Genomic DNA, 27054 nt, shown 5'->3' on the forward strand with positions numbered 1-27054 from the left:
TATCTCTCTCTATGAATGGAGAAAACCTGGTCTTTGCTTGTGCTTCTGTTCCTCAGTGTTACTTTGATCCTGGCCAAGTCCCTGAAGCTTGTTTTCTTCATCTGTAAAAGATGGAGTTGGACTAAGACCCCCTGAATATCCCCCCAGCTCCAAACGAACTCCAAAGTTCCCATTCACAGCCTCATCATGTTGTGTCCAGGGTCCAAGCGCTGCCCTTGCTGTGTTACTGACCAGCTCCATAACCAAGCACATGTCTGGTGGGGGCTTATTTCTTCAGCTGTGAAGTCACAAGCTACGAAACAGCTGCAGCTCAATGACCTCAGGCAAGTCACTGCAGCTCTTCTAAACTGGAATTCCTGATATCTGGGGTCCCTTTTTCACTTGATGATCTTATGATCCCAGTTTTTAAAAAGATGACCTTCCAGTCACCATTTACCTTTCTGTTAGGGCCAGAACTCTGAACTCGAACAAGGATTCTTACAAGGGGCTAAGTCAGCGGAACTGATAGAGACAATGGTTGTTTAGCCTGATGTTTAACAGTTCTCTCCTTCAGCACATGTCCTTAGCACTCACTATAGTTCTACTAGATTCACACCTATGATAAGAGACCATATAAGCTTGGACAAAATCAGCCAGAATCAGAACTGGGGAAGACAGAGAAGTGATGGCAGACTCTCCTCCTTCGCTTTTCTACTGAAACCAAGACTCCGAAGGCCTCCAGAAAAACTAGCGGAGCCCCAAGTGAAGGAGACAAGACTTTGAAGGAGACAATAATGGATTTGGACTTTAATCCCTGGCTGCACTTGTGGTGATTCCTGAACTGAAAGGAAGGCTGCTCCCAGAGACCCCAAGGAAAGCAAAGCAGAGAACATTACATTTTAGAGAAGAATATTACATGAAGCTAATTCATTTAAAATGTGTGTAAATGAGCTACAGTAAAGACATTGTATCATCTGAGAATTTTAGCAATTTCTCATTTTTTCAGCAGAGAAATCAAAATAACCATTTGAGTGTATCTGAAGCACAAGTGTAGCCTGCCTACCCTCAGGAATTGGTGTTGGACAGGCTGATTTCAGAGAGGCCTGGAGAGACCGACATGAACTGATGCTGAGGGAAGTGAGCAGAACCAGGAGATCATTGTATATGGCAATGGCGATACTATGGGAGGATCAATTCTGATGGACGTGGTTCTTGTCAATAATGAGGTGATTCAGGCCAGTTCCAGTGGTCTTGTGATGGAGAGAGCCGTCTGCACCCAGAGAGAGGACTGGAGGGACTGAGTGTGGATCACAACAGAGCATCTCACTCTTTTTGATGTTGTTTTCTTGCATTTTGTTTTATTTCTCGTTTTTCCCCTTTTTGACCTGATTTTTCTGGAAATATGTATAAAAGAATTGGATTACTTGCTGTCTAGTGGAGGGAGTGGAGGGAAAACATTTGGAACATGAGGTTTACAAGGGTGAATGTTGAAAATTATCTATGCATGTGTTTTGAAAATAAAAAAGTTTTAATAAAAATGCTCTGGGAAAAAAAAAGAATTGGTGCTGGAAAAAAGTGACTCTTGGTGAAATACATTTATGAGGGCAGGCGATGAACACCACAGAACAAAAGGCTACATATGTCATGTGTTTGGATGGCTACATATATTGTATTATGTGGATTGTTACATATGTTATATGTGTGGCTACATGTTGCATGTGTGAATGGCTACACATGTTGCATTGTGGAATGTTACATATGCTATATGTGTGGCTACATATGTTGCATGTGTGTATGGTTGCATATGTTATATGTTTGTGGTTACATATGCAATGTGTGGAAAGGTGTACCACATGGATACACATGGATAATTAGTAGAGTGATACAATAGAGTTTCTGGGTAAGACAAATTTGGCTATAATGAATCCCCAACACTATTGTGAGACACTGAGGTAGCGACATGAAGCTCTGTCTATACCATAGCAAGTGGCTAGTGCTCCTCTGCCTGTCTCCCCCCTGCATTAATGGGTTACAATGAGCATGGAACCCTGCTCTTATTTGTTCATGGGGGATGGGGATGGGGAGCATATCACAATGGCCTTGAGAACCATGTTCCTCCACTCCAGGATCTATGATCCCCCTCGGGGCACGGCCTCCTGTTATGAGGACCTCAGCCCATCAACATCTGTTCCTCTTCTTGTCTCTTTCCAAATCCTTCCCGAGGCTTCCCACAAGGAGGGCTTTCCTCGAGTCCCTTTGGCATGGGAAGGATCTACTGGAACATATGGGCTGTCCTGAGGCTAGTTATCCCTTTCTCTCTACACCGGGCCTGCTCAGCTTTTTGGTCCTACATCATCAAAAGTATTACTAAAACTTAAAAAAAAAAATCTCCCAAACTCCAAACATCCAGTGACCCAGAACCCTGGCACCGAAACTCGTCTTTTTCTTGATGATTGTAACCCTTTGTAACGTTAGCGAATCCTGATCACAAACAATGGCAGACTCCCTTCTATCCATCGGTTTGCCTTCTGTTTCTCCCCTTTTCCCAACATGAGCGGGTCATCAGTGGTGACTTGTGGGCTGTAGAGATGGCTTTGAAAACTACAAAACCACAGCCCCATGGGAATTCCATCCCAACAGCCCAAGCTCCTCCTTCCCTCTTCTGACACAGAGACTTTCAGGGATTTGAGACTGATGGAATCACCCATACAGGGGCCTGCCTGAGGCAGCTCACCCCGAGGCCTCCCCCAACCAGCCCCTAAGGGGGGAACATTGGAAATGGGAGCAGTGAAGCCCTGGCACAATCTGGTGTTTCCATATGACCATAAACATGGTCTTCTGCCTTCAGCCGAATAAAGAATCACAAGCCAGGAGGATTTCTCCATTTGGTACAATTCAGTTTTATGTCACAGAATAGAATTTCACATTTAGAATATGAAAATAACATTGTCTCCTCTTAAAAATGGACACGAGCGGTCTCGAACATACACAAGTCGGTGCTCTTGACACAATAATCGACCAGAGCCAAGCGGGCTTACTCGGGGCGTAGGCTGGAAGCCGCCATATTTCTAAGAGATTCCTTCTCGTGGAGGAACTGCCCTCCCGACAACCTTTTTTTTTTTTTTTTTTTTTTTTACAAAAGTAAGAAATTGATCATGATTTAGTGAATCCTCACTCTTCTGTAAAAAGACATATTTTAAGAGTGCGGAGTGACAATGTGGAGGCCATTCTGAAGCCGCGCTGCCCTTCTGGGCCCAGAACCGAGAACTGGGGGATTATCCGAAGGAGAGAGCAAACAGTTTCCCAGGAAATAACATCGACTGTTCATCATCATGTGGAGGATTCAAGCCCGAGAGTGGATCCGGCCGTCTCCGTCAACTTGCAGCTTCTAACAGTTCACGGTGTGGTTAAAATGCCCCTGCAACGATGAAAGAAAAGAAAGAAACGCACGTCACTAAAACCGATTTCACGTGGAGAATAATTCAATGATGGCTACGGCTAAGCTCGCATGGAAAAATGGATGATTGGGCCTTCGTGGGGATCTCTCATCCAAACCTCCATTTGTCATCATTTAATCTGAAAAGTCACATCATTATTCATCAGGACAGAGTGAAGGCGTCAACTACCCCCAATACAGAGCAGCCACTAAAAGTGACGTTCTCCACAGAACAAATCCAGAATTTGCAGGGATATACGGTAGAACCCGCCGCAGTGTTTGAGTAAGCTGGTGGACTGGCCGGCCCCTGTTCATTGCTTCAGACTGCACAGCCAGAGGCGCCAGGGCCCGAGACCACCCGACATTATTTCTCCCTACAGTCCTGTGAAGGGGAGGATTAGGCCCATTTTAAAGATGGGAAAATTCAGACTCTGAACAGTGACTTGCACAGGGTCACCCATCTAGCACGACTGCAGCAGTAAACCAGGATCAGAGTCTTACTGCCAGGCCCTCCTGCTCCTCACAGCGTAGAACATACCCATAACTGATGTGTCCACAAGACCACAAGGGGTAAGAATAGCATCGACACAAAGCTCCTAAGTACCCAGGAAACGGAGGAGTTCAAAATCAGCGTCCGGGGATTCCTCCTTCCCCTGCACGAGCCGTGATTCCGTCAGGAGGCCCGACTTCCAAGCACTGCTCGAGGGGTCAGGTCCCGCGGCCCGCTGAGGCTCGGGCTCCTCCCCTGTGGAATGGGCTGGAGAACCTCTGCTTTGCCGACCTCCCCCACCACCGTGAGGAGTAAACGACAGCAGTTAGAAAAGCCGTGTGAACACCCACGGGCCTTCGGAAAGGCTTTGCCTCTAGCAGCAAAGTCCTGGGAACCGGTGGGCCCGAAGAACGAGGGGGCAGGACCAGCTCAGGATCTCATTGGGGAATCCGTGACAAAGAAATGTGAGAGAGAAGGGCAGCCCAGAAAGTGCCCCCCCCTCTCCTCAGGGCAGGCCCAGCCTGACTTCACAATTAAAACTAGCAAGAACAACCCTGGGATTTGCTCGTCTTTTTTTTTTTTTTTTTTTTATGGTGAGGACATTGGGGTTACGTGATTTGCCCAGGATCACATACCTAGGAAGTGCTAAGTATCTGAGGACAAACGTGAACCCTGACTTGAGGGCTGATGCTCTGCCCACTGAGCCCTGAGCCACCTGGGGTCTCTCTTACCAACTTGCCAAATCTCCAAGAAGGAAGGACTGGGTAAGAAGTCGCCGTGTGCACCTATTAAATCATCCCCACATCCACCATCCTTTGAGACTTGGTCGTCGCTCTCTCTCAACTCCCCAATCCAGTTTGTTTTCAAGCTCAGCTGAGGCAACCTCCACCATCTCTCCCTGTTCCAGATGGGCTTGCCTTTCCTTGTATGCCCAGAGGCTAGCACACAGTAGGTCAACGTGACTACTTGCCTTGCCCAACATGTTTCAGTTCATCTCTAAGAAAGCTCAGACAAGGGGCCGCGGAAGGACACGTTTTGCGAGGGGCCATGGAAGGACATATTTTGCGAGGGGTCACAGAAGGACACGTTTTGCGAGGGGCCACGGAAGAACACGTTTTGTGGGCACCTCATTAACACGCCATTTTTTTTTTAGCTCCAAGACTGTCGGTGCATCTGGATGTCTCTGCAGAGTTCCCGAGGGGGGATAACTGCCCCCCAACCAGGCCCCCTCACCCTCTCGGTCATTGCTCTCTCTCCCTGGAACTCCTGGGAGCGGGGCCCATTTCCTTTTTCTCTCTGAGTCCCCAACACCTAGAGCCGTGCCTGGCGCAGAGGAAGCGTTCCATAAAGGTTGGCGGATTTTTTTTTTTTTAATTGAGAGAGAAAACAGAATTCCTCAGCTGGGATCCTTTCTGAGTTGAAAGAGAAGTCCTTGAAAAGGTCAGGCCCCCAGCGGTCCCCCCAGACCCAGCTTCTATTTAAAGCAGAGGCAGCCTGCCACGATGGGGAGACTCCGGCTTCAAAGCCAAAAAGAGACGGGTTCAAGTCCCACCCATGGCATTTCCCACGAGCCCAGGGAAGGTGTCTGAACCAGAGGTGTCCGGCAGGCAGCTTGCTCCTGCTCCGGGACGACTCTCTAAAGCTCTTTATGTTAAGGAGAGGATGGCTACAAGCACTGGCGGAGAGTCCCCTCGAGCAGGATCTCTGCAGATCAGTGAACTCCTAAGTCCGCTTCAAGTCTCTCTCAGCCCGCTCAGCTCCATGCTCCACTCCTTGTACTTCCTCAGTCCCCCCAGGCAATCAATCTTCAAGGACCGCTCACTCTCCTTCCATAAAATCTCCCGTCCATCTTGGTTCCCCATCCGTGACCTATTGATCTTCCAATTTGGTACAGTCTGTCCCCCAAGCTCGGAACGCACCTGCTCCGCCTTGATCCCCCCCAGTCAGAATGGATTTCCTTAACCACATACGTGTCATTTCTCCCGAGAGAATCCTTGCAGACAGACCATCGTTTCCTTTGTTTTGAGGAAAAAATATAAGGGACGACAAAAGTACCTCGGACGTAGGAGGCGATTATGCTCATTCTGGCCCCCTCAATGAGCTCCTGCTTCGGAAAAGAGCCTCTCTCTGTTGCCCAATGGTCACACCCCGTGTGTGATTGATGCCTGTCTCCTGGCCTGACCATCCCCAGAGGACGTGCTCTTTGGGGGCATCCCCAGAACGGTTCCAGCCGTCCTTCTGAGTCCGGGAAGCCAGGTGCCTTCCGCTTTGCCAAAAAGCTCCCATACCAACCCCCAGAACCCTCTGCCTGGCTCTGCTCTCTGCCCTAGGTCTTCCCCTTCCATGGGGCTGATGGTTCTTTGCACTGACAGACCTTCGCCAACCTGCGCCCGCCTCCCCCGTTACAACTGGTCCACCCTAGCACAGGCTCCCACGGCCACAAAGCAAAAGGAGACCCCTAGGAGAAGCTGCGTCACTGGACGTCCGTGATCCTGCCCCACTTTGGAGAGAGCAGATGAGAGGGAGCCAGAGGAAACCTTGGAGGCAAATTCACCCAGACCCCATCTTATAGAGGGGGAAACTAAGGCTGGGCGAAGAGCCAAGAGCTGGCCGCACGCCAGAGCCGGCCTGCACTTGGTGTAGGGTCAATGGGGCTGGGCCGGAATTCTCCGCTTCCAGTGTGATCTTTGCACACTCGCGCTTTTGTCTCCCCAAACACCCTAAGTTTTCATTTGAAGTCCATTATTCCTTCTCCTCAGAACATTTAATTTTCAGTCTCCTGTGATTTCTCTGGAAGTACAGGTTGGGCTTTCTGCTTTGAGTCTCCTGCGGGCCCCCAGTCTCCCAGACTTTCCCCCTCTGGCTGTGAATTAAGTGCTTTTAAACTTCAAAAGACTTAGAGCTCAGGTACAACCCCGGCCTCCACCGAGGAGCCCGATTCTACCATCTTCCCCTCCTCTTTCCCTCTCCTCTGTGCTAGACTTCAGAAAATGGCACCTGGTAACAAATCAAATCCCGGGCTTAACAACTTGCAGACTGACCCTAAGATTTATCACCTGGTGGGCGACCTCTGGGAGGCCAGACTTGGTCACTGAGCTGGATGGACATGTGGGGAGATGCCCCCACCCACGTCATCCCTGCCCTGCTCCCGGCTCCTTCACCAGCGTGGCCTTCCATGGGACACGGACGAACAGTCATGGTCGGCAATCCTGTTTTTGTGCTGTCCGCCCTGCTGCTGGGGCCCAAGGACCTCTGGACGTTACTGGGGCAAGGCCTCTGTGCCCCGCCCATCTGTCCTGCCGACCCTAAGGAGCCCCGGGCTCCCGAGCAGCATCCGTGGCTGAGCTTTCTCCCATGAATCACCTCTCCTTCTTGCCTCTCCTCCCTTTCTCTCTCGCAGGGAGGTGGTGCCGTGCAGAGAGCCCTGGGTCAGGGGTCCGAAAGACCCCCTGTTCCTGCTCTCGGGCAAGCTCACTTTTCTTACATGGAAGTTAAGGCTACGCCGGCACCGGCCTTTCAAGGTGGCCGTGAGGATGAGCCGCAACAGCCCAGGGCAAACGCTTTATGAAGTGCCACGGAGGCTGCTTTCCTCCATCAGTCATCCTGGCACTCTCGCCCCGCACCCTTGCCCAAGACCTCGAAGCGAGCCCACGCCCACAGAGGGCCTCGCTCCAAGCCTGCCGTTCTCTCCTGGGCCTCCGAGCTCCCTCCCACGGAGCCCGCCACGGAAAGCGGCCACGGTCTGAACAGAAGAAGATATAAGGCCATCTCTTCTGCTTTCCAAATTCAAACTTGCAGATTTATTTACATAAGATTCAAAACAAGTGGATGCAAACACTGAGACACTCCTGCCTGGGTCATATTGTGCTGGAAATAGCTACGGACATAAAAAATTCATGCGAGGCTCCCGGCACCCTCACGCACCTCGAGCGTCGATTTTGGCAATGGAAACCGGAAAGCAAATGGGAAGTTAGCCACAAAGACCGCCCCTTCCCATCCTGACCTAGCTCTGAATAAGGGAGATCTGAGGACATATGGGGGGGGGGTATCCTTGACCACCCCATCCCCCCGTCAGCAGTGCAGGATGCGTACCCAGGGGCCCATGCTCTTCTGTTCTCAGAACAGCATCACGAGGGGAGGGGGCTGCACAAAGTATGTCTCTTATGTTTAAGAGAAACTGTTCAAAAGCCAGTCCAAGGGTGGGGGGAGAGATGGGAAGGGAAGCTGTCCCTTCTTCCTTTGCAGCTTCTGCACTTGGCATCCAGCAGCTGCTTAACAAGTATTTGCTGGATCGGGCGGAACATTACTTGGTCACAGACCACACGAGGAGGTTCTCGGGGGTCTCCCCTTCCCTTCCCAGCACGGAGCACAGCCGAGACCAGCCACGCCCCCGGGGGGCTCGGCCTGGCCCTGGCCTCCTCTCCAGCTTCCCAGCTGGTCAAGCCTTCCGAGGAATCGGCCTCCAGGGAGGAGGAAGCCCCAGCTTTGGCCAGAGGGAGTTCAGCCTGAGCTCATTTCTTCTTGCAAAGGGGCAGAAAGCCCTTTCTCCGCCCCGGGGGCCAGAGGTGTGGCTGGGTGACAGCTGTCAGGCAGCTCTCCCCGGCCTCTTTCCTCGGGCCATTCCTAGAACCGGCCTGTCTTTCTGAGGAAGCCAGAGGACGCAGAACCTGGTAAGGGAGAGGGTCCGGAACCTGGCGACTCGCCGCTCTGCCGAGCCAAACGCAAAACCGCCTCTTCTCTGCGGATGGGGATTGTTAGGGGAAATCTTTCAACGAAAACCTCAACCTTGTCTTCAGGGGAGAAGAGCATCTGAGTCAGAGGCCTGGAGTATCTAGTATTGTGGTGGGCAGATAACTTCCTTGGGCCTCAGTTTTCTCATCTCTACAATGGAGCAGCTGGACCTGAGGCTTCCTTAGTCCATTCCAGCACTAGGTCCCCCAATGTCCTTTGACCTTCGGCAGGTTAAGGCACAATAACCCAATATTGAGGCATCTGACCTAACAATTAAGGGGAAAGGTCAAAACCTCTTGAGGGCAGAGATACTTGTGATTTCTCATTGGAGCCCCAGGACTAGGCCCAGCATTAATGAAGGGCTGTAGAATGGACCGTTCTAGCCTACTGCAGAAACATGGACCGGCGGGGGCAGGGAGCTCCTGATGGGAAAACACTGCTCTTACAAGAAGGGAGTCCTGGCTTCGAATCCTGCCCTGTCCCTGAGCACATCATGGAGTCTCTGAGAAGCCCAGGGAATTCCCCACAGCTCTCAGGTATCTGTTGAGTAGGAAGGTTCCTCGCAGGGAGTTCCCATTAATAATAAATCATGGGCCAGGAATCAAAGACACTGCTGTGATGTGTATACAAATAGGAACATGTAACATATACATTATATTTGCTTTATACACGTATGTAAACGTGAATGCACAGCATACATATACCTGGACATTTTCATGCACGCACACATTAATTTGCTCTTCGGGCCATTTTAATGGTAACGATATGACACACAGCGGCGCCGTAGCCTCCTGTCCTTAGTTTGAGGAACGGGGGCGAGATGGGAAGAGTCCAGAGCCCCGGTGTGAGACACAAGGAACCAGCAGAGGGGACAAACACAAGCCCCTCCATCTCCCGAACCTCAGTTCCTTCTTCAGTCCAAGGGCGATAAAATGGCTTGTAGTTCCCCCCCAGATTCCTGACAGAGGCTACCCTGGCTCCTCAGAGTGCTCGAGAGATGTGAACCGTTCTTCTGGGCCCTTTATCGTACGGTGTGCAAAACTAGGGGGGGAGGAGGGGCTGAGGTCTCACACTGGGGGCCTAGAATGAGCAAAAGGCTCAGCGCCTTCTTTGGGGGGGGAGGGGAGGCTTTTGGAGAGACTCCTCTGAACATACGTGTCTGTGTATGCAGACCTACACATGTGTATCCGAACCTACCCATGTGTAGATGTAAAGAGGTATGTTTTGATATGTACATGTATGTCATAAACAATTCTAGATTTCTAGATTTTGCTACTATAACCTTAGGGAAGCAGCTTAGGTCTTTTCCTATGGGACACTCTTCCAAGCCACCTGCTTTCAGCCAGTTCTCAGGGCAGCTGGGCCCGGGCTCCTGTGTCTCCAAAACCGGCTGCCTGCTTTCCCAACTACGCTTTTTAGGAAGCCTGCAAGAGGCTTCTGGGACTTCTTTTTCCAAGCCGTAGCCAGACACCCCATGTAGGCTCCCGGCTCCAGAAAGGCTCTATCAATTTTCCTCCTTTTATTGATGTTCCTCATTCCTGGGAAACATAATTGTGGTTTTTATTAACTTTGCTTTATGGATCTAATATTTAGCAACGAGCCCATCTTTGATGTCACAGTATGGAGGTGAAGGCACTTACAGACTCGCCGGCGAGACAGCGTGAGCAAGGCTGGGTGGGCCCCCTTCCATTGTTGGCAGAGATCTATTTAACAAATCACACGGGGATGAATCAGAACCATGATTATTGATGCTTTTTGCTAACATATTTAAAATCACGTTGGGGAGAATGGGTACCTACCAGCGAGCTCTGTCTGCCTTGCACGTTTCCAGGCACGACTTCCTGGGCGAAGAAGCCCTTTGATTCGGAGAGCCCGTTTAAGTTAGTCCAGCCCGCCCGGGGCAGTCCATTTTGTCCCTGGACAGCGTCCTCCCCGGCACCGGCTTCGATGCTCCTGCGTGCCCGTTTCTGAAACAAACAAGCAAACCAGCTCATAAACCGTGAGCCTTTCTAACTCAATTTGCCTCCCGAAAACTCCAACAATAACCCCAGACCCCTGCGGAGCCCGAAAACTTGGCGATGCATGGGAGGAGCTCGCTTTAAACTTTATCTTTTTCAGAAACAACAACTATCAATTATACATAATGTTATTATTTCCAGCACTGCCGGGATATCTGGTTTTATAGGACCGAAGAAGGCGCTTCCAAATACCTTCTCTGCAGCTCCGACAACAAACCACTGTCATTAGATTATTGATATTGAAAATGGGCCAGAGCCATTCGTTTTGTTCAAGACGTCCCGTGAGCAGCTCTCGCCATTTTACTTAAATGTCAGTTCAGAAAGGATTGGACAGAGAGCAAACAGGAAGAAGCCCCCCCCTTCGCTTCCTGCAAGTCAGGGAACAAGTGAATTACTCGCGGGGTATGCTCAGTTAATCTTTGGGAAAGGCAGCATTCCAGTTTTCTCTTCAGAAATCAATTTAAAAAGATAAATGGGAGGAATTCTCTAATGTTATGGGAGGGTGGGGGTGCCATTTAACCACGAAATATCCTGTTAGCATTGGCCGTGGGTCTCATAGCTAATCCCAGCCACGATTATTGTTAATAATCATAATAATAACAAGAGTTGATACGTAGTGCTGTATGGGTTGCAAAGTGTTTAACAGGCAGCATCTCATAGGTGGAGGACCAGAGAATTTTAGAGGGGCAAGAGACAGAGCATGAAGATTAAGGGGGGGGGAGGGAGATTAGGGAGGTAAGAGAGGGAGGGTGGGAAAGAGACAAGCTCCTCGATGCCCCCAGGGCAAAATCGAGGATAAATCTGGATCTCTCTTCAGCCCTCAATCTTTTTTCCAGAAGTGATGGGGATAAGGCTGGATCTCTCCAGCCCGCAATCTTTTTTTTCCAGAAGTGATGGGGATAAGGGCCTATGGATATGGAATAGTGCCCACATTGCCAGGAACAGCTGGTGTGTTAGCTTCTCTGAGCCTTTCTCCTCTTTAAATCTTTGTTATGAAAGGCCTTGCTAGATAGGGAAGGGAAATTGGAAGAAGAGATAGATGAATAGATATAAAACTTGGAAATGAAACTACTGCAAAAAATATATCAACAAAGATAAGATGCTAAAAAAAAGATTTCACCTGGAAGGGGCTTGTGTGACACTGTGACAAGCACACAGCTCTCAAGGTAGGCCTCAGTTTCTATCTTTACCGACTGAAGGCTGAGTAAATGATGTGCTCTCCTGCTTCATCTTATTTCTCCAGATTAAATATTCTATTTCAATTCAAATGACATTTTTAAAAGCATGTGATCTCGCAGTGGATAGGCTGCGCCGGGCAGCGAAGATCAAAGGCGAAACAAGGCCCAAGTCCCAGACTCCAAGGAGCTTCCAATCCCCAATCCGGAAAGCAAGGGCTGGGAAGGGGATTGAACAAGGCCACCCATTAACGAGGCCCCGTGGCCAGCAGATACATCTGTACATGGGCATGAATATGCGTGAAGATGTAGAATATAGATATAACAGAAGGACGGGCCCAAAGAAGGAAGCTTGAAAGACTCAAGAAGGAAGATATTCCCCATAGCAGAGAGTAGAAGAAATAAGAGAAAGTGTTTACCTAGGACCTTGCAGCTGAACCAGGCTCTGAAGATTTCCTTGCAAGAGGGGTGTGTGTGTGTGTGTGTGTGTGTGTGTGTGTGTGTGTGTGTGTGTTCCAGACATAGGAGACAACCAGGACAACCGAGTGAAAGAACAGGGCAAAATCTGGAAAGGATGAACAGCAGCCGGGTTTAGCTTGATGGCTCCAAGAATATCAATTAAGCCACAAGATCCCAAAATCAGGGCTCTAAGGGACCTCAGGGGGACATCTAGCCAATCCACTTATTTTTGGAGGGGAAAGCTGAGGCTCAGAGACATTAAATGCCTTCCTCCAAGTTGGACCCAATCAGGAGCAGCAGATTTGGGATTGGAGTCCAGCTCCCAACTCAAATCAGTGCTTGTTCCCATACACACCACTTATATTTTATTAGGATGAGGCAATCTTAAGCAATCTATGTTGAGATATTGCCAGTCAGAAGAAAAGCCAGGAAGGAGTCGGCCCTATTGCTCAGCATACAAGACAAAATGGCAATGGAAAAAAAAATAGGCACAAAATCAGAAAGTTGCGTTATAATTGTTTTCATGGAGAACGAATTTCAGAGAGGAAAGGGTCACTCCAATTTGGCTACGAGGGAAAGAAAGTCATGTTGGATGGGGATTTGTTGATGCGTTACCTACTGTAAGTGTCTAAGTCTCCTAGCATTATATCACCTGGTTTTGATAGAGCTTGCAAACATACTTGTTGCATTGTTATTGGTAATCTGTGAGGGATGCTGGGAAATGAGATGTCAAAACCTGAAGCCTGACTAGCTAATATAACAGTTTCTGAGAGGAAGAAATTGTAGATCATGTAAACTATAGAATGGAGGGCAAAACTGCATGGAGACGGACTGAGATGGTCCAAGGCGCCAACAAGGGCTCATCACTAATTAACCAGTGTCAATCTAGCTTCCTTTTATTTCAGTTCAGACAGTCACTAGACTGAGTCTATTAAGGCACAATGTGTCTTGATTTAGGGGAGAAATGAGAGAATCAGGAGACAAGGAAGTTATATTTGTAATGGGCTCTGTGACTGTACACATGGGAGGACGCTGTCCTTGGTCCTGATGTACTCAACATTTGAATTAGTAACTCAGATGAAGACACAAAAGGCAAGTTTATCAAATTGGTCAACGATACAAAGCAAAGAGGGGGAGCTAATATGGTGGATAACAGAATCAGGATCCAACAGGACCCTGACAGGCTGGGATGATGGAGCAAACTGAATAGGCTTAAACAAAGAATACTATGTTTAGATTTCAAAAACAAACATCATTTTACATGAAAAGACTTGGGGCTTTCCACTAATGGTAAGCTCATTATGAACCAGCAGTGTGTTAGCTACTGAAAATCCAAAGCAATCTAAGCCTGAAGTAAAAGTATAGGGTGAAGAATAAGAATGCAGAAAAAAAAAAGATTAGGGCTGTACAAGTTCAGTCACTCCTGGGACCTTCTGTTCAGCTATCACGGCCATGATTTCATGGATATAGCTACGAACTGGAACGTGCCCAGAGAAGGGCTCCCAAGTTGAGCAGAGAACATAAAAAGGCACCAGAAAGAGCTGAAGGGCCTGGGAAGGCAAAGAAACCTGTATGATCCATGTCTTCTGATGATCTGACAGGAGAAAGAGAACTGAGGTGTGAGGTACAGGGAGATAAAGAAGAATTTTCTAGCAACGAGGGGTCCTCCAAAAAGCAGAATGACCAGCCCGGCGAGTCACCTAAACTCTTTATAGTGGGAAGAGGTCTTCCTGGTAAGAATCAGACAACATTTCGGGAGGATCAAGAGGAAACATGGCCAGATTTCCAGCATCAATAGCCCGGGCTGCTCCGTGGAATCAATATCTTTGCCGGGGGTAGGATTTTGTCAGAGCCTCTGAATGGCCCTTCCAACCTTTAACCTCTCCACCCTCCAAACAGCTCCCCAAGTCACTAAATTACAGCTCTTGCCAGTTCACACACTCGAACTCCACAATCTTCAATGATTTTTAGGGACAAAATCCTACTGCCTCAGGATTCCTTGGCCAAACATCCGGAGCCTTCGCCGAGCCAGCGCTAGCTCCTCTCCCAGCCCAGGCTGCCCTTCGTTCCCTTCGTACACTCAATATTCTAGCCCAGAAATGTCAAATACCCACCACAAGACTCCCCAGGGTGGCCAGAACCAAACTAAATCCAAGAAATGAAAACACAATCCAAGTAGATGCTAATGTTAATATGGTTTAATAGCCTCTGTTTCTATTTGTGTGTGAGACACCAGTGCTCAATTCCAATGGCACATTTTCTCCACCCCACCTCCTGCTCCTGCTCAGCCCCACAACTGCCCTGTACCCTGAAAGCTGCCCACACCTGGGACCCATGCCCTCCTCAGCTCCATCCCCATCTTCCACAAGCCTCCATTTGGCTGCCATTTTTGTAACTGTTACCTTGTATGTCTCTGAGGCAATGTATGGACCTATTCTGGACACACACACACACACACACACACACACACACATCTGGGTATATATAAGCACACACATTTACCCACCCCAAGTGATAGGGTCTCTTCTATTTCAAATAGCCTGGGACAGTTTTGCCCATTTTCCCTTTGGTCTTCATTATGCTTTATATCCTACCTGCATACATAAATCTCCTCTCCCCCAGCAGAACTTAAGCTTCCAGCAGGCAGGGATTGTTGCACGCTTTATTTTGGTAGCTCAGGTCCTTTGCATGTAGTGGGCATGTAGATTTGTTGAATGAATTTAACATCAACAACAGATGGTGTTTATATAGGGTCTTTCCATAGCTCCTCTTTGAGATCGTGTCCTTTGTAATCGTGCATGTTCTTTTCTCTTCCTCCCTCCCTCCTTTCTGTTTGTTCCTTTATTCCTTCCTTTCTTTTGCTTCTATCTTTTTTCCTTCCTTCTTTCATTATTATTATCTCATTTAATCCTCACAACAACCTATCCCAATAGGTGCTATTTTTATCCCCACTTTTACAGATGAGGAAACTCAGACACTCAAGAGTTCAGGTGACTTGCCCAGGATCACACCACAATAAGTACCTGAGGTCACATTTGAACTCGTCTTCTCGACTCCGCGCCCTGTGCCCCTTAGCTGCCCCGTGTGGCTTGCTGGGTTTGAATTCTCAAATTCTATGCTTGGAGCGGCAGAAGCCGTGACCCGGCCTGGCTTAACATTAATGGATCCTGCATAAACATTTAACTCGGGGACTGTGGGTGGTAAATAGATTATTGAGTCCCAATCACTTCTACTGGAGATCTGCCAGACTTCATAACGGCAGATGAAGATTTAGTACCAACCTGAGGAGACACTTGCAGTCTATAAAGCAAATGAAAATCCTGCATCTACACAAAGATCCCATTACTTCAAAATAATTGAAGGAGATCAATAGAACAGCGACCTTACTGACCAACAGTGGGTGGGAAGCCAAGGAACAGAAGACATCTGATAAGATACCGACATTAAGATGTAAAATTTGTATCATGGCCCCGCGGGATGGGACCAAAAAGAAAACAAAGAGGCCCCGAGAAGGTCCCGAGAAGGTCCCGGCAAGGTGAGCCACCCTCCAGTGGGAAAATGCCACCGGTCTTTTGTTAGGTGACATCTCGTTACTGAAAGTGATACTACACGAATGAACTTAATGAGTGAACTACAGTGGAGAGAAGGAGAGGTTTACAAGTGGCTTAAAACTATATTGGAAGTTCAATTCAAAGGCCTGCCTTACATTTTGATGAGAGCATGAACACTAAAATTCAGACAGGGAGAGCCCAAAGCACGTGAGCAAATCCCAGTGAGATAAGAGGGAGATTGTGGGCTCTGGTGGCGGGCTCAGAGCACGAAGGTCTGATGAGGGCCCCTCCACCGGTGGGGAGCCCCAGAGAAGCCAAACGCCTTTTCTGTATCTGTGTGCCCATCTCTGGTAGCACATAAGCTACAGAAGGGCTACAAAATGGGTAAGGCTTTGAACTCAACCGCAGGCAGGCATGGTAGAAATCCTCAGTTTTCCAAGAGTACAGAAATGCTCAATTAAGCACGCCAGAAAATGGAGGGTTAACTTTTATCAACTAGACCTGCAGTTCTCTAAGATCTAAACTCACAAAGACAGGGAAACAGTTGAATCCATCTGAATTTGAAGATGCCTCAAGATTTCTCAGGGCCCCAGGCTTCTACCAAACACATTTTTTTTGCAGTTGTCATAGGAAAGCCTCTTCTACTGCCTTACTGACAAAAGTCTGAAGAAGCCAGAGGTTCCTAAAGGTGATGGCAGCTGCTCCTCAGTTCCAATGGGTCCTACCAAACCGAGGAGGCTCCAGGTATGGCACAGAGATTCAACTGAGGCTTGGCTAAGTTCCAAGAGCTCCACACCTCCACAAAAAAGAGCTATTCCCCAGCGGATAAATGGCTAAAGAACATCAAGAGGCAATTTTCAAAGGAAGAAACCTAAGCTATCAACATACATGTAAAAGAAAGCTGCGAATCACTAATAACTAGAGAAATGCACATTAAAGCAATTCTGATGTTCTTCCTTTCACCCGTAACATTGACAAAGATGACAAAATAGAAAGTGGCAGTTGTTTGTTAGACTGGGGAAAAGCATGTATGGCTGCAATGCTGGAGGAAGTAGGGACATGGTCCACATAGTCTGGAAAATAACTAGAATGAGGCCCCCACATTTTCCAAACCGTGCATGTCCTTCAATCCAGGTATATAATTCCTAGGCCTTGGTTCCCCAGGAGCAACCCACGGTACAAACAAAAAGACGGAAGAGGTCCGGTCCATGTGACCTGAGGGTGAGGGAATGGAAGACTGGAGGGTGCTCTGAGTTTGAGCTCAGCAGATAGCCCCCAGTTTGCTTTCCTTCCTTCCCTCTGCCCACTCTCTTCTTCTTCTTTCTCTCTCTCTCTTCCCTGTATTTATGCTACAAATCCTAGTAAAAGCACCAGCCTGGAAGCTCACAACAAACTCCTCTCGTCATTGAATCGGTTTCATCACTCTCACTCCAGACAGAATCTCAGGACCGTGTGCTTTAAGGGATGCCATTTTCTGTTGGCCCTGACCTCTGAGTGGGTGGGAAGGCAAATGCCTGCTGCTTTCCAGGGTGGATGGACAGCTGTCAGCCTCTGCTAATGAGGTGACCGCAGGAAAGTGACAGCACAGTTCAAACCGGGTCGGAATGGCTGACCGGTGCGCTCAAAATCTGGTGTTAGCTGTTAGGAGTTGCTGAAATAGTGGCGATGCTGTGAGCGTTGGTGCTTATTTTTAGCCACAGTCCTATAGTTACAAAATTCCCACTCTGTCTAAGCAAGGAAGGAGAAGAAAGTTAAAATACTTACTTCATGGGCAGGATTCAGGCTTTCACCGTTCTCCCTAAAGGAATTGGCCTGGAAACCCATTAGAGTCTGGTTCCTGATTACGTGGGTCGCAGGCCAATTTGGGGAACCTTCCTGAAACTTACTTTGGACATGTAGAAAGTGTGGGTGTTAACCTTTGCGCTACCTTTCAAAGATTATTACTGGGGGGGGGGGTGCTCTGCAAACTTTAGGGAGCCAGAGAAAGGCGGATTATTCAAACACTATTCCCTAGGGGCAGCTAGGTGTCCAGTGGATAGAACACCAACTTGAAGTTGGGAGGACCTGACCTGAGTTCAAATTTGGTTTCAGACACTTAATACTTCCTGGCCGTGTGACCCTAAGCAAGTCATTTAACCCCAATTGCCTCAGCAAAAAAAAAAAAAAAAAAAAAGCTATTCCCCTGCAGATAAATGGTTAAAGGACACCAAGAGGCAATTTTCAAAGGAAGAAATCTAAGCTATCAACATACATGGAAAAGAAAGCTGTGAATCACTAATAATTAGAGAAGTGCACATTAAAGCAACTGTGATGTTCTTCCTTTCACCCGTAACATTGACAAAGATGACAAAATAGAAAGTGGCAATTGTTTGTTAAAGAGACTGGAGAAAAAGCACGTGTGGCTGCAGTGTTGGAAGAACTGGGGACATGGTCCACATGCTCTGGAAAATAACTAGAATGAGGCCCCCAAATTTGCCAGACCGTGCATATCCTCAATCCAGGTGTACAATTCCTAGGCCTTCACCCCAAAATGATCAGCGAAAGAGGAAAAGGCTCTTTATGGATAGACACACTTAGGGCAGCTCTTTGTGGGAAAGCAAAGAATTCAGAACTAGGAGAAGGCTGTCCTCCTATTGCAGAATAGCTCAACAAACTGCGATAAATGACAGAATTTCTAAGAAATCGGAGCCGACTTACATGAACTGATGAAGAGACTCAAAATGCAGAAGAAAACATATATTTTCAGGAACAGTGATGGAGGTGGGGCTTTGGCTGCATCTCTGTCTCAGGTGTTTTCCTTTTCTTTTTCAGTAGAGGGTGCAAGGTGCAAATAGGAAAAGGAATACGGAAAGGGAAGTAAAATCAAAAAAAGGAAAACAAGGTTGGTTGAAGCCTCTTTTTTTTAGAAATTCAGGGATGAGAACTGAAGGAGGACCCCAAAGAACACAGCCAGGAAGGAAAGAGTGAATAGAGCAGTTACCAGTACTCACTAGCTACAAAGCATGTGCCAAAGCCTGGGAATACGCTCGCAAAATCAGACCCGGCTGCCCTCAAGAGTTCCCATTCTACTCGGAGAGAAGGGAAATGGGGGAGCAAACAGGGAAAGTTTCAGTTGCAAGTCCAATGGAGAGGTCTCCTGGTCCTCAGGGGCAGCAGCAAGGCAGGTGATGATGTTTCTACCTTCTTGAATCTCCATGAAAAACAGACCCCCAGGACCGTCACACGGCATCCCGTGGAGATCAGCAAGGGCGTTAGCGCTGCGTCCAGCTTAGCCACTTGCTACAGATACAGGAGTACTCACCAGACCAGACAGGCGACTGCAAAAATGACCAGGCAGCTGCAGGGGCCCCTCAAAATCTTATCAGCTAGAACTGGCTTTTAGAACGCTCTATGCCAATTTTGAACCGAATTCAAAAATTTGAATCTCACTCTCCTGGTCCACAGAAAGAGATTTCTGGAAACCGGGGCCGAGGAACGTCTCTCGGGGGCCACCCCCTAGGATCCGTAACCTCCTTCGCCCTCCAGGGAGCGGGACTGGCCATCAGACTGGGCCAGAGGCTATCTCGGTGGGACTTCCAAATGAAGTAGCCCAGGAGACAAAATTCAGGACAGCCAAGGTCTTCGCAATTCGAAAGCGTTTATTACCGGCCCGGCCGGAACTCTCGGTAGAGCTCCGCCCTGAACAGAAGTAGAGACAGCCTCCTAAGCATTCTCGTGCAGCCTTGCGGTTACATTTGATGTTAAACATTGACTCGATTTCCCGTTTGCAAAGGGGAAATAGGGGGAGCTTAAAGGATGGAAGGAGAAGGCACAATGGCAGATGCTGACATACATTAATGAAATAGGTCAGGGTTGACTGGCATTGTTAGGCAAGCATTCTACAGCACAAACACTTCTCTGAACAGGGTTGAGCAAGCACTTCGTAGAGCAATTTGGTTGAGCAAATATTTTTCTAGAAGCTCAAGGCCCCTTGACCCAGGACTGAGGGGGCCAATCTTTTGTCCATTTCAGCCACCACCTGAGGGCAGGCTCTCAGCACGTCTTAACCAGACCATCTGCCCCAATGGCTTTCTGCCCCCCCAATCCCCTTTCCTGTCTTCTTACAAATTATTCCATCTAGGAACTCAAAGCTCCTAACCCTGCTGTACTGGCCTGCTTCCTGTACTTTACACTTGAAATCCCTTCTCCACACTTTTGCACTGATAGCGCCTCATACTAGAATGCCCTCCCTCCTCGCAACTGCCTCTTTGAATCTCTGGCATCCTCCCAGATCGGGCTGAAGTACGTAGCTTCTACAAGAAATCTTCCCTGGCCCCACGAGCTGCCAGTGCTTCCTCAAGTCTGAACCAGGCCCTGTTTAGGCTGAGGGATCGACCCCCTAAAGTGGTATTTGGGCTATTCCAAGTTAGAGCAATACAGAATATGATCCTTGGTTCCAGCTCAATGGCACTATGCAGTGCACATTCAAATGGACCCACTTCAGAGATCTCATTCTCGGGACAAATCAAGATCTAGTTTACCCTCCAGCTACTCTGTAGGTGTCTTGTTTGTTGACTCTCTCTTTAGAAAAATAGGCCATGTTAGGATTTTTTAAAGATTAGAATGGGGTAGCGAGGTGGTGCAGTGGGCAGGGCACTGGCTCTGAAGTCCTGAGGACCTGAATTCAAATCCTGCCTCAGATATTTGACACTTGGTAGATGTGTGACTCTAGTTAAGCCACTAACCCTGCTATAAAGTCCGGGTTAACTCTCTGGAGGGTCTTAGGATCAGTCAGCGTCCGGATCAATCAAAGTCCTTGGTCTTCAGGGGGAGAAGTGAAGGAGGCAGACAAGCTGTCACGTGGCTTGCCAAAGATGAATCCTGGACTCTGGAGTCCGGATCCTCCAGCCTCTCTCCTCCTCATCCTGTAGGCGAGTGACCCTGACCTCTCTCCCCCAGTCCTCCAATCCTCGCCTACGATTACCTCACCACCACACATTCAGCAAGCGCCAATGGTGAGGAGAGCCATCACATCACCATCTCATCTAAGTATATGTTTATAAGCCAATCTCTCACCTGGAATAGGTAATTAGTCTTAAGTGCTCAGTGTCTCAGATTCAAGTACACCTGATCAGAGTTCCAGCCCCCTATACCTGCTGCCTCAAAAAAAAGAATACAATAATTAGAATAGAAGCTCGAGTACAGGAACTGGTCCTACTTTTTCTCGGTACCCATCTCTCCCGTCCACCTTATACTTAATTCAATGCGTGGCACATACTCTGATTGATCCCACAAGTAACTCCAATGTAGAAATTCTGTCCAACAACTTCTCTCTGCATTGGATCACAAGCGCATGAGGGCTGGAACGGTGGATTTCCTGCCCGATGTCTGGACTTAGCACACTATCCTAGATACAATTTTTGATACTTTCTTGCAATGGGCTCTAGATTTAGGAAACTTATAACAAGAACATAGATACTTTATTGCTATTCTAGACCTACAAAGACTGGAAACCAAGGGCATTACCTAACCCTAACCCTAACCGCTCAGTTTTACGAGGACTTGTAGTTGGTCAAAGGAAGCCAGTGGGGATAGCCCAGCCTCTCTGTCCGGGAAGACAGAACCTAAGTTTCACCTTTTAAAAATTTTGGCTCTCACCTGTGGGAACCGAATGTGGATCGCAACACAACATTCTCACTCTATTTGATTTTGTTTGCTTCATTTTGTTTTTTACTCATTTTCTTTTCTTTTTGAGCTGATTTTTCTTGTGCGGCGAGAGAACTTTTTAAATATGTTTACACATATTGGATTTAACATATATTTTAACATGTGTAACATATATTCAATTTCTTGCCATCTAGGAGAGGGGATGGGGGGAAGAATGGGAAAATCTGAAACAAAAGGTCAATGTTGAAAAATTATCTGTGCACTGATTTTAAACATAAAACTTAGTTATATTTTATGGGTAACGAAATTTACTTATGCAGCATGAGAAAAATGTTGTCATTTGGGAAAAGTGAAAATTTGCCAGTTGCTTTTTGCCAGTATTTACTGTGATATGAATTATCAGGTGATTTTTTGGGGGATGGTCTTTAAGAATAAATGGTTCCCTGGGACAGCGAGGTGGTGCAGTGGATAGAGCACCAGCCCTGAAGTTAGTAGGACCTGAGTTAATCTGGTCTCAGACCACACTTCCTAGCTGTGTGACCCTGGGCAAGTCACTTAACCCCAATTGCCTCAGCAAAAAGTAAATAAATGAAATGACTCGCTTTCCTATTGCAGATTTCAGGTTCATTTCAGGAAGGACATATTTGTGAAGGATTTTATGCATCAAATCAGACTCCCTAGTGAGGTGTTTTAGCTGGTCTGGATCTCTACTTTGCTCTCCTCAGCACTCCTTCTGGTCCCTTGGGTTCACAATGTGATGTCATTCTTGATGTCCCTCACTCCATAGAACTTGTCTTTTTTCTCTCCACAATCACTCTCACAAACATCCCCTTCCTTCCACTCATACACTCCTGATCTAGTTCAGGATCTCACAGCTTGTTGTCTAGACCAGTGGGATGAACTCCCCGCCCCAAGCCTCTCTCCATTCCAATCTATCCTTCCCACAGCCACTCAGTTATTTTCCTAAACTGCAGGTCATCCCCATTTCCGATGCATCAATTCCGTCACTCCCTATGATTACCTCCAGGTTTCGATATAAAAGTCCCCATTGGCATTCAAAGCTCTTCTCAATCTGGCTCTTCCTACCTTTCCAGCCTTACAGCACAATTCCCTGTGAGGGATGAAGAGGCTCCTTACCCAAAATGACTACTCTGAGATCACTCAGTTGAAAGCAGAAAAATTATTTATTAACAAATTCTCATGAGAATGAGCAATTCCACTGCGAGGAGGAGAGAGAGAGAGAGAACACTTGCAGTAGAAGGGTAAAGATTTAGGAAAGATAGACAATTTTGATAGGTTTGGTTACAAAGGATTACATCATAGCTTGGGGAGCATTGAAAAACAGGGGCTTTCTCCCCTAATTGAACGTTAAACATGGGTGCCAAAGGCAGATTAGAATCGAATGCTTTGTTTCCCTGATTCCGAGGGGAATCGTCAGTCAGATCTTTAAACTTCAGATTCCCGAGCTGACGCATTTAATAATCTAAATATTGATAACACTGAACAAGGATAAAGGTCATCATTCTGGTTAAGTAAATATATCTAGTTTTAAGTAAATATTGGCTTGCACACACCGTACTTGTGCAGGTCACAGAGACATAGAAATAATCAAAATAAAATACAGAAAAAGAATTCATACATCCCTGTAAGTTCTTCACCTTATCTCACTATTCCCCACATCCCCTTTCAACCCCCCTCCCCAGTCCCAACTCCTACCCTTATCACCCCCTACACTCCCCTAGCCCCAATGTCCTACCAAACATCTGCTTGGGCTTCTCACTTTCCCAGGAAGACATAATTAGGAGAATGAAACACGAACTGATTTGCACGGAAAACTTTCTGCCAAGTTGAAACCAGAGACAATATCATTTTTCTTGTTTTTGCTTTGGATCTACCCACAAAGCTATCCTGTTCAAGGACTGCTGCAGTCTCTTATTATTGCTATTGTGTATCTTTCAATAAAACAGCACCTAAAAAGAGAGAGAGAAAGAAAATCTATCTGCTTGACTTGCTACGTTGATTAAATTAATCGAATAAAAAATTATTAACAGACAATTTTCGCTTACAAACTCTTCCCTATCCCTCAGAACAAACCCTGTTTTTTTTTTTTTTTTTAAATTACGAAGTATATTTGATCAAATTGCTCTAAGGAATATAATTATCATCAATTACATTTTTTAACTGAAGAGTTTACTGAAAAATTTGAAATACTGTTCATTACAACTTTATGCCACTTTTTAAATGTCCAGTTTTACATTTGTATAATGTACACAACACATTAATACACCAGTACGTTATTTATTTTATCAATATACATTTATTGGGACTGCACAGGAATTCATTAGCTGCGTATTTTTAACCCCTTCTGAGAAAGAGATCCCCATTTTACAGATGAATAAAGTGAGGCTCAGAGAGGTACCAGCTAACAATCAGTGTCAGAGGCAGGTAATGCCAAGTCTCGATCCACAGCAAGTCAAGGCAACAAGTGAAGCAATATTTAAAAAGTTTGTCTGGGCTGAGTGCTGTCCAGCTCCCTAGCAGCTTCACTTTGCCTTTCTGGGGGCCTGTCCAATCTGGGCAAAGCGACTTTTTGTTCTCTCCCCTCTGGGGGTGTCAATCTCTTGGTGCTGAATACAGCACAGGGCAACTGCTGAAGGCCTGCTTGCTTCCTCTCCTCCTTCTCCAGCGCTCACCAAACAAATTCAAAGCCTCCTCACTCCAACCCAACTAGCAGAAACCGACCTCCAAGGGAGGCCCTTGCCCTCTTTTTCAGCAGATCCAGGCCTGCTTCTCAAACCCTGTGATTCTCTGGAGTTGACAAGTATTTCGAAACCATCGTTAACTCCCCTGCCGGGACCGGCTCATTCGGCACCTCATTGGACACACAACAAACAGAATTCAATCTAGAGCGTGCGGAAGGCAGATAAGGACTTTGGCTCTGCTCCCCGCTTTCACTCAGGCCCGACAACGATCCAGAGAGCTCCTCCCGGGGGGAGCACTGAACCTGAAGCTCTGTGTTCCGGGCAGAGACGGGCTGCGGCCTTGAATGCCACACAAAGAAGTCTGAACTTGGCTCTGCGGCCAGAAGGAGGGAATACCGAGGGGACAGTAACATCTGTGCCATTTTCTCCCCGGGGAGGCTAGAAGGTCCTGCTCTGCTGCCAAGCCCAGTCCATTGGGGCTTTGGCCTTTGACTGTTTCCTGGGTCACCAAGCCTGGGCACCTTAGTTCAGGCGCCCGCTATTTCTTTCACCTTTGCTCCCCCTTCCCAGGGCAGGCCACACCAATTTGTAAAGGTGGGGAAGGACTGCCGGGCTTGGGCCAGGTGGCCTTCAGAATGTTCCCTTTCCCCCCCGTGCCCAGGCTGCTTAGTAACCTGAAGCATCCTCCTCGGTTCTGGGGGCAGGACCCCCACTGCTCACGTGGGGGCCCGCGGGCTGGGGCTGGCACAGCCCCAAGCGGGGGAGTAAGGGTCACAGGAAGCCTCCGCCGGCCTGGGCCCACAGCCAGAGGCCAACCCCCCACCACCCCTCGGTCCGGGGAGGGCCCGCGCCGGGAAAGGAGCGAGAGGGAGAGCCCGGGTCCCCGCCCCAAGCGCGCCAGCTCCGGGCGCTCCAAGTAGGCCAGAGGAGACTTCCCAGAGGCGAGCGGTCTCCGAGAGGATGCGGGAGGGAGGCGGAAGGAAGAGGAGGAAGAAAAAGAGAAGAAGGAGGCAGGGGAGGGGAAGGGGAGGAGAGGTGGGGAAGAGGAGCAGAAGGGAGGGAGGAGAGAGAGGGAGCCGAGGAGGGCGCCCCCGGAGCCGCAGGCCCTCCACCTCCCCCCGAGGCCCCGCCGCTCCTCACCGCGTCCCCGGGGCCGCCCCGCTCCTCCTCTTCCGCAGGCCGCCGCCTCAGCCCGGCCAGCGCGCCCACCTCCATGCGCTCCGAGCCCGGAGCCCGCCGAGCCTGGGCTCCGCCCCCGCGGCCCGCCCCGTCCCCGTCCTCCGGGGCATGCCTCCACGCCCCGCCTTGGGCCCGGCCCCGCCCCGGGACACGCCCCCTTTGGGGCCCGCCCCCTGGCGCCTCCTTGCTGTTTGCGCGAGCTCCCTTTAGGTCCCACCCTTCTCGTGTTGGAGGCGGGGCTAGCGCCCGCGGGGCCCAATGGCAGAGGACCAGACTTAGCCGCGCCCCCTCGTCCCTCCCTCCCCTTCCTGGCACGAGCATCCGAGGGGGCTTAGTGGAAGCAGGTTGGGGTTTTGGGTCTGTCCCTGCCCAGCCTGGCTCGTGCGGCCCGCGTCAGCTGGGGCAAGTCCCTCTCCTAGGCCTGCCTTTCCCCCCCAGCCCTGCTAGGCAGCCCTCGGAAGCCAGGGCTTCCTCCCCTGCGCAGGGAAGTCAGCTTTCTGGGGGCGGGGTCCCCTGGGAGGAGACCCTTCCTCCCCTTGAAAAAGCGGGAGTTAGGGCAGATGACCTTGAGGAACTCTACCCCGCCCCCCCAACGCACGCGCGCGCGCACACACACTTTCTCACACACGCGCACACACACTTTCTCACACGCGCACACACACTCTTTCACACACACACACACACACACACACACACACACACACACACACACACACACACACACACACACACACACACTCTTCCCAAACAGTTTTTTCTTATCTTCAACGACCCTCCCTTGGTTCAGAAAAAAAGTTTGCTTATTTATCTAAGTTTTCCTGCTTGAACTCTCAGAAGGTCCCAGAAGCCCCACCCCCTTCTCTCCTCCAAGTTTACATAAAAGTGCGAGCTCCTGCTGCTCTTTCTCCCAATCTTTCCCCTCCACCTCCTCCACCGGCTTCCTGCCGAATTTCTCAAGTACCCAGACACCTACAGCTCGGGGCCGGGTCCTCCCAGTCGCTGAAGACAGTGTCCGAGAGAGAGAGAGAGAGAGAGAGAGAGAGAGAGAGAGAGAGAGAGAGAGAGAGAGAGGAAAGGGCTTGCCCAAAGTCACACAGCTAGTCTGTGGCCGAACAGAGACTAGAACCCAGATCCCTGAACTTCTGGTCCCGACCATGTGCTGCTGTGCGTTTGTCCTTTTCCTAATCAGGTTTTCCCCAAGCTCCTTACTCTAAGCGTGGGTGAGCATTTTAAATACGCTGGCTGGGCGGGGCTGTTCGCGCATGGATCCAGCCCGGTTTCAGTCCAGCTGATGGGAATGGGCCCCCTTGTGTGCGCTCTGTAGAGGAAATGGGCAAAACCCGGCAGCTGAGACTTTGGGAAAGCATCCCGGCCCCGACCTCTCCAATGGGCCCAAAGTAGCCTTCGAAGTCAAAGAAGGGGAGCCTGGGCCGGCTGTTTGTCCCTCTGGAAGAGGGGTCCGTCAGGAAGGGCTTCCAGGACAGGAGTTCGATTTGAGTGAGGAAGGGCTGCGTAAGGGAACCAGCCTCTCCTCCCCAAGCACGGAGACCAGCGGCAAGGTATGGATCGGACCAATACAGACTAGCTCTTCCATCAGAATTCCATTCAGATTCACCCCCTTAGCCTCAGGTCCCATGTCGTCATCCGAGAGTGTTATGCCACAGTTCTCTTTTATTGTCCTGACCCAG

At 48.8% G+C, this 27054-nt stretch overlaps 1 protein-coding gene across 1 annotated transcript; it reads right to left on the reverse strand.

Annotated features, from left to right (window-relative positions):
* Window positions 1–2863: 2863 nt before the first annotated feature.
* C2H10orf143 (chromosome 2 C10orf143 homolog) lies at window positions 2864–25447 on the reverse strand. The gene is made up of 4 exons (XM_051982730.1): window positions 25328–25447; window positions 10436–10603; window positions 10277–10339; window positions 2864–3397 (listed from the first exon to the last, which is right to left on the reverse strand). The coding sequence occupies exons 1-4, from the start codon at window positions 25400–25402 to the stop codon at window positions 3368–3370; spliced, it is 336 nt and encodes a 111-aa protein (XP_051838690.1). The 5' UTR covers window positions 25403–25447; the 3' UTR covers window positions 2864–3367.
* Window positions 25448–27054: the final 1607 nt, after the last annotated feature.

The sequence above is a fragment of the Antechinus flavipes genome, chromosome 2, assembly GCF_016432865.1.
Source record: "Antechinus flavipes isolate AdamAnt ecotype Samford, QLD, Australia chromosome 2, AdamAnt_v2, whole genome shotgun sequence".
Taxonomy (NCBI): domain Eukaryota; kingdom Metazoa; phylum Chordata; class Mammalia; order Dasyuromorphia; family Dasyuridae; genus Antechinus; species Antechinus flavipes.